This window comes from Lactuca sativa, chromosome 8 (assembly GCF_002870075.4).
Source record: "Lactuca sativa cultivar Salinas chromosome 8, Lsat_Salinas_v11, whole genome shotgun sequence".
NCBI classification, from domain to species: domain Eukaryota; kingdom Viridiplantae; phylum Streptophyta; class Magnoliopsida; order Asterales; family Asteraceae; genus Lactuca; species Lactuca sativa.
In genome coordinates, this window is record NC_056630.2 from 70,293,334 (window position 1) to 70,301,587 (window position 8,254).

Genomic DNA, 8,254 nt, shown 5'->3' on the forward strand with positions numbered 1-8,254 from the left:
ATATCGTCAAGTAGAAGAAGGACACTTCATGGTAAAGAGGATATCGTCAGAGGACAACCCAGAATATCCCTTTACGAAGGGACTGAGTAGGGTTAGGCACTTGCAACATGCAAGGAGCATTGGGCTAACGGACGATATTAGTTTTAGTGATTAAATAAATATTTTGAAACTTGTAATAGCTAAATTGTAATTGACATTTGATGATTGAATAAAAGGAGTTTTATTTATATGTAAAATTACTATCTTGTGTCAATTATTTACCATTGTTTAACTTTTGCATATTTGACTTCCAGAATAATAAGCTTATTCAAACTATCCACAGTCGATCATACTTTGGAAGTAGGTTATGAGGTTAGACTGTCATGAATTGTCTTGTAGATTGTCTAAAGTCTTAGACATAGCAAAAGTATGCTACAACGTTCATGAGTGCTCCTGAAATTAAATTTGAGTATTGGATTAAACCTACACTCACCTGATTCACTTCATGGAATTTATCACGAGTGATTATGAGACGATAATATCATATAGTCTTCAAACCAAGATATATGATTTGTTGACAACGAGTTAGTTGTGTATTGATGATATGAAAACACATCAGTAACTTGATGTTATAAAATGTATCGTTATGCATGATTTAACAAGTAGTTAGTACAAGCATATATTGTCGAAGTTTATCTGTTCCATTTATCCTAAGAGGATTAAAAGTGATATCTGGGGCCCATCGATGATTTTGTTTTGACTTAAGTGTTGGGACCGGTCAGAACTAAATTGATGTGTTCAGTTATGTTCTATGTCATACAAATTGGAAAATCGGAAACAAACTACAACACAATAAGTATGACTATGTTCAATTGTGTTTTAGTAATGTCTCTATTTTGTCTATAATTTCTATGGAGAATATTTATCTCTAAGTGGTGGCTATCAATCACCTTTATCCATATTGAGAATGTGACTATTGTTCTTTGTATTCTTACTTATAAATGAGTTGTAAAAAAGTACACAATGGAAAGAAATTTAAAGAAATATGTTGGAATTAAACTTTAATAACCTTATGAATGATTTACATAAGTTAAATTAGATTTAAATCATGTTAAACATCAATGAGTAGTTACGAAATTTAGTTGGCAAATACTTCCTCCGTCCCATATTTATTGTTCATTTTTTTACTTTTGAAATATTTATTCTTCAATTTTGACCTCAAATACTTTTGTTTTTGATATATAATACTTGATGCAAAATATATGAATGAATTTTTTTTAATGTCTTTTCATTGTCCTAAAGTTTCATCAAGTAATATATAACATAAATAAAAATATTTAAGATCAAAGTTGAAAAATAAAAAATGTCAAAAGTCAAAAATTGACAATAAATACGGGACGGAGGAATTAATATATTAATAGTATATATTTTATTATATATTTAGGCCCATGATAGGTTCCGTGTATTCACATTCATATTTATTAAATTACTAATAAAAAAGTACGCAACTTCGTCATTAATATTTATAAATGTATTAATGGAAAGTCATATAACATTGCCCTGAATCTAATTATTCTAAGAAGCATTTTTAAAAATTATTTATTGCATGATTGAATATAATCTTTTAATGGTTGGACAATTTATGATAATAGATTTCATATATTTGAATTTAATATTGAAAATTTTAAAAATTTTCATTATCAAGTTTTGTATTTGTTGTTTATATTATGATTTTATTTGAAAGTTATTAAATACAACTAAGTTTTGTTGGATGTATTACATATATATATATATATATATATATATATATATATATATATATATATATATATATATATATATATATATATATATATATATATATATATATAAAATAGTTAGAAAAGAAAAATAGAGTTTCATCATCAAAATAACATCCAATTATTAATTGAATCTCAACCCATAAACAAGAATCTAAGCTACTTAGCTCATAACCAGGGTAAAAGACCATTTTACTCTTTTTATAAATTGGCCCAAAGCTAAGGCCCAACTCAACTACTCAAAAGACCCAAATCATAAATGGCAACCCAAAGCCCAATTATGGCATAATCTTCCAAATTGGGCTCAAAACCTATCATGGGCCTAAATCCAACAAAGCCCAGCATACGAGTCAAACGTCCAAAATAGAAGTCTAATGGCCCAACAAGGCCCAAACTTAAAAACCTAAACTATGGCCCAAAACCGAGAATTGTCGAGCCCAAATGTCCATCTGTTGAGTACGCGGGGCGTACTCAGCTCATACGCCCAGCATACTCCCCTCACCACTAGTCTTCTTCATTAAGTACTTAAACAGTTAAGACCTTTTGCCAAACTCTCAGATCTGGTTCCTAAGGGTGATTTATCACGTAAAGTTGGCAACTTTACACTCATGCATGGTTTAGTGTGACTCAAAGCTCAAAAAGGAGCTTAAAAAGATCTTAATGCTTACATGGACCAATATCTTCCATAAAGTTTGTATTTTTATGAATATGGGGCCTAAATGGAGTTAAGATCTAGCATCCATTGCTTCTGGAGTAGATCAAAAGCCCAACTTTAACACAAAAGACTCAGAAGTGCGTAAATAATACTATGAAGTATATTTAGCACAAAAGACCATCAATGTGAGAGCTTTTTATCTCAAAAGGCTTGCAAATGTGAAGGTGACTCTGGATCTACAAGCTCAAGTTATCCCTCCAAGTGTTCGTCTTCTTCTTCTTCTTCACCATAAGACACCACCAAACACACTTTGAAGCTCAATTCTCACCAAATGCACTTAGGGTTTCATTTTCAGGGTAAAGGGAGATGGAGGCTGGTCAAACATGTCCAAGAGGTGCTATAATAATGTTTAAATATGGTGTAAACCCTAAAAATTAGGGTTTGTCCCTTCACCATGTATGTCATGTGTACTCCATGTACGTCCCACGTATATGGGTGAAACCCGCGTTCAGGAATGGGCTAGTATGCTAAGCGTACTCATAGAGTACGCCTCGTATACTATCCAGGGACCAAAATGTTAACAATTTTCATTAAAGGGGCTAAAAGGGAACATGCCAAAACTTAAATGTTACGAAACCCATTTACTTATAATATTTGGTTCAACTCATAAATGACTTACATTTCTAGTCTTCTAATTTCTATCATAATTAACCCTATAATGTTAATTTTAACAACTTGGTCCAATTCATATTAACCCAATTAAATCAAAGATCATACCTGAACTTCCATATTTGGCAACATTGGCCTTTTACACTTTTATTTTTTAATTTAACTTAAGATGACCTTTTATTTAACATTCCAACTCCCTTAATATCCATTTTAACACTATATGTTCAAATTCTTACAAACCGAGTCCATATAATAACTACAGTCAAATGTTATTTCTTAACTTTCTATTGAAAATGAAGGGTCGCATGAATTTTCCAATAAAAATGAAAATGAATGATCACTTGTCTGGGAGCGAGGATAAGACATGGTGGGTGTTTCAATTGGAAATGAAGGGAATGAGATTAGTGATATGAGTTATGATGATACTTGGTAGGATTAGGGTGTAGGGTGCATAGACATAATATACTTTAATAACTAAAATAAATATTAATTATATTAAAAACAATCATAAAATCATAAAACATAATATAATAACTTTACTTGAGAATGCCCCAAAAAGTCAATGGAAACTAGTCAACTACATAATGAGGACCAAAGTTAAAAAGAAGAGGTTTAAGTCTCAAAATTACAAAAAAATACAAAACCAAGGACCATTCTAGTAAGTACTCTAAATCTTAATATAAAGTGTCCCCGACCGCCATCACACCCTCTACGTAAGTAACGTGTCGGCTTAAAGCCATCGTTGCCTTCCAGAGCTAAGAATCTTTCTAAATTTGTCTACTCTCTACGACAAATGATGCTCAAGATCCCTACCATTAACGCCTCAACTCCATCAATGGGGATATTGCCATTTTCAAGTCGGAAAGCTTCGCGGTTTTTTGGAGCATCCGCAGATGTTTTCCCACCGTTTCTGCTAAAAGAAATGGAGAAAATCGAAGACCCATTTGCTCGAAAGTTAGTTTCAAGGATCGAGATGCTGCCTGTAGAGGTGAAATATTCTGTTTATTGTGTTTTACAAGAACATTGATTTAGATCAAAATTATATGGAGATCAAATGGACTGATTTTCAAGTAAAAGCGATAATCTGCATCAACTAAAATAGTAAAATCTACAACAAGTTATAGGAATTCAAGTTACTTACTTTCGGATAAATTTTAGCTTTCCACTTATGGACAAAAGGGAATAAAATAATCTGCATGCAAGATTTCTTTAGAGTGTCTGCTACTAGCATTATAAATAGATCTTACGTTTATTTTTTGGTGGGGTTTTACCATTCTAAATGGGTCTTCTTCGGTTCTTTGCGAAATATTATTTACCCTTTTCCCCATTTTGGATGCTAGAGAGTGAAAAACAAATCAAATGTAAACTATTCTTGTGTCTGATTATCAAAATCCTAATGGAAAAAGATAGAAAAAAAAACATATATAGTTGCAGTTTGTTGTTTTAATTTTTGATAGGTTTAGTTTAGTTGATTATATCAAAAAACAGTATGAAAAGATTTTGAGTTTTTATTGGCATTAACTGCAGCTCACTAGTTCAAAGAATTGCATTATGAGTAGTTGTGTGAAGCCAATGGTCCAGGACACTGCTAGTCCACTTGTTTTGCTACATGGCTTTGATAGGTATGGCAGTGAATCCCTTGAATTTATTGCACCAGTTAAATGTCCAAAATACCCTTTTATCTAAAATACCCTTTTAAATGTCCAAAATACCCTTTTATTCAAAAATAGAAACTTTTTGGACCGAAGTCAATAACTCACATTCACAAAAATATCTATTTTTGTACAGTTGTGGCCTTCTTCAAGAAAAGTTCCATAACATTTTGTTCTATTTCCACTTTTGATTACTTCTTATTCTTCAGTTCATGTTTAGAATGGAGATACACACTCCCGCTCCTTGAGCAGGCCGGTTTGGAAGCATGGGCCATTGACATTTTAGGATGGGGCTTCAACAACTTAGGTCAGGTTCTTATCTTATTTATTTATTTATTTATTTATTTATTTATTAATAGTAGAACGAAAGTAATTAAACTTGTGTATTCATGTTCTTGCTATTTTTCATTTCTTGTTGTGTTTTTTTTTTATCAGAAAATCTTCCAATCTGTAACGTTGATTCCAAGCGTGATCACCTCTTCCAAGTAAATTTCATTTCCCATATGTCTATTAGGCCCCCTTTGTGACATATATAAGATGGCTAAATGGGACAAATATTTTAAATTTTTGCTATGGTCAAAAGGGGTTAAAGTTGAAATTGGTCAACTAATTAACTATTTATATTTTCCCATAATGGTCACTAAACATTTTCTAGTACACTTACAGTCCCTGAACAATAAAATTTTTGCCTCTTTGTATCTTAATGACATCTTGTCCTATTTTTCCTAGATCTTGGCTATAAGTACAAAATTTTATTTTTGTTTAGGGACCACCCTAGATGTCAAAAAAAAGTTTGGTGACCATTTTGGGAAACTGCAAATAGTTGATTGGTTAATTTCAACTTTACTCTCACCATAAAAAATGGGAGATAAATTTAATGTCATTCTCATCCTCTTCATAAAATATTTGTTTTTCTAATTTTTTTTGAGTAAATTACACGAATGGTCCCTATGGTTTAGGGTAATTTACCCGTTTGGTCTCTAACTTATTTTTTTAACTTGGAAGGTCCCTGCTGTTTGTTTTTGTTACGTGCTTGGTCCCTGTTTTGTCAAAAAAACTATTTTGTTCTTAATTTTTTTTAATTTATTTAAATAAACACACTCCCAGCCCCACCCCCTTCATTTTACCTTACCCACTCCATCATTTTTTCCTATTTAAATAATAATATTTTTAGCTAAGATAGGGACCAAACGCGTAACAAAAACAAACCGTATGGACCAAGCGCGTAACAAAAACAAACAGTAGGGACTTTCCGAGTTAAAAAAAATAAGTTAGGGACCAAATACGCAAATTACCCTAAACCATAGGGACCATTCGTGTAATTTACTCTTTTTTTTTCTCAATGATTTAGTTCTGGAAGTCCTACATTAAAAGGCCTATGTTGCTTGTGGGTCCAAGTCTTGGAGCTGCGGTTGCAATTGATTTTGCTGCCAACCATCCGGAAGCTGTAAGTAGTTTGACTTTAAAAAGTCAAAGCTTGATTATATTTCGGAATGATGCGGGGATTATTGATGTATTTTTATCAAATGTTTGGTATTCTTGCAGGTTGATAAGTTGATTTTGATTAATGCAAATGTGTATGCAGAAGGCACAGGAAACCTCTCTAAGTTACCAAAAAGTGTAGCATTTGCTGGTGTTAGTACTACACATTGATAATTATATTTATTTCATACCCTACAATGTTTTCTATCATATCTTTTTGAATAACCAAGACCCTATCATATCTTTTTGAATAACCAAGACCCATATTATAAATTTAAAAAATGTTACAAAACTGACTGAATTAAAATATTGTTAAATGCCAGGTTTCTCTGTTGAAAAGCCTCCCACTCCGCTTTTATGCTACCAATAAGGCATTTAGTGCTTTGCCATTTGATACATGCTTAGAATGGACTCAAGTACGTTTTTTTTTTCCAAATTTGATGACTTCAAGACAAAATATTAAATAAAATCTTGATTTCATGTATAAAAAGCGAAATATTTCTTATTATCTTTTTTATGTTGCTATTCTAGATTACTCGATTACATTGTCTGTTGCCATGGTGGAAAGAAGCAACAGTTGATTTTATGAGCAGCGGGGGATACAATGTCACTGCCCAGATTAATCAGGTTTTAGATTTTGCACTTGTTTAAAGCATGTCACATGTTACTGACTTTCTCTAAGTTGTTTTTTTTATATATTACATTAAAAAGAAACATCCATATATAACTTACTAGATTAAGTATGATGTTGTTCTTAGGTTCTGAAGAAAACTCTTATAATATGGGGAGAAAATGATGGAATTGTTGACAGCAAACTTTCAGTGGTTAGTATCCAAAGCTGATTTTTTTTTTTTAATTTTTGCGACCCTTTAACATTATCTTTTTTGACTCAGCGATTACATTGTGAACTCCAAAATGCAATAATTCGTCAAATACCAAATTGTGGTCATATCCCACATGTCGAAAAGCCAGATGCAGTTGCTGACTTGATCACAGAGTTCGTGCCACGTCAGCTGCCCGATACTCTTTCATCACTGCCCGTAGTGCCCGAGCAAGAGCAAAATCTTTTAGTTCGTCAAATTAGTCATAAATGATGTCCTACCATTTGTATTGTATTGTATCTTATCTGCAAAATGGGATACGCTGGTTGAATCTTTTACAAACATATGTTGTAAAAGTTTCAACGTATGTTTCTTCTTTCTTTTCTAATAAGTATTCTAAAGGAAACCTTTTAATTTAGATTGATATCTCTTATTATCTTCATTGAAATGAGTCACAACAGATTCCTGTTCATCTTCTTCATACGGCTCAAAGTCATCTTCTTCGGTTATTTTGTGATCGGTTTTAACGGTCTTGAACGGGAAACTATGTTCAACAAACCTCACATCCCTAGAAACGGAAAGGTTGTTATCACTGATGTCATAAATAAAATAACCCTTTTGTCCCTGTGGACATCCAACAAAAACGCCCTTTCTCCCCCTCACTTCGAATTTATCCCCCTTAGTGTTGGTGGTCTTGGCATAGACTAGACATCCAAAAACCCTCATGTGATCATAGCATGGTTCTTTCTCAAACAAAACTTCATATGGGGTTTTGTTTTTAATGGCCTTTGATGGCAACCTCTTTAGGATATAGGTAGTTGTGTTGATACACTCACCCCAAAACTTTACCGGGAGGCCAGCCTCAAACCTCAAGGCACGAGCTATTTCGAGGAGGTGTTGGTGCTTTCTTTCTACAACGTCATTTTGCTGAGGTGTGTGTGGACACGAAGTTTCCAAGAGGATTCCATGTTTGTTTAAAAATCAATCATGGAGTTAGAGGAGAACTTCCCACCATTATCACTCCTTATTCTTTTAATGCTCTTACCAAATTGTGTATTGATCATATCATGAAAAGAGATCAAGGAATTACTTGCTTCATGTTTATGTCTGGTTAAGTAAACCCATACGGCTCTACTAAAATCATCAACGATGGTCAAAAAAAATACTTTACCCCTGATAATGAAGGAATGTGGTAAC

At 32.7% G+C, this 8,254-nt stretch overlaps 1 protein-coding gene across 1 annotated transcript; it reads left to right on the forward strand.

The window, feature by feature from the left end:
* The first annotated feature begins 3,803 nt into the window (after positions 1-3,803).
* On the forward strand, positions 3,804-7,475 carry LOC111921905 (uncharacterized). Its single transcript, XM_052766951.1, has 10 exons — positions 3,804-4,090; positions 4,630-4,724; positions 4,964-5,061; positions 5,190-5,239; positions 6,106-6,201; positions 6,300-6,389; positions 6,560-6,652; positions 6,768-6,863; positions 6,995-7,060; positions 7,130-7,475. The coding sequence occupies exons 1-10, from the start codon at positions 3,896-3,898 to the stop codon at positions 7,328-7,330; spliced, it is 1,080 nt and encodes a 359-aa protein (XP_052622911.1). The 5' UTR covers positions 3,804-3,895; the 3' UTR covers positions 7,331-7,475.
* Positions 7,476-8,254: the final 779 nt, after the last annotated feature.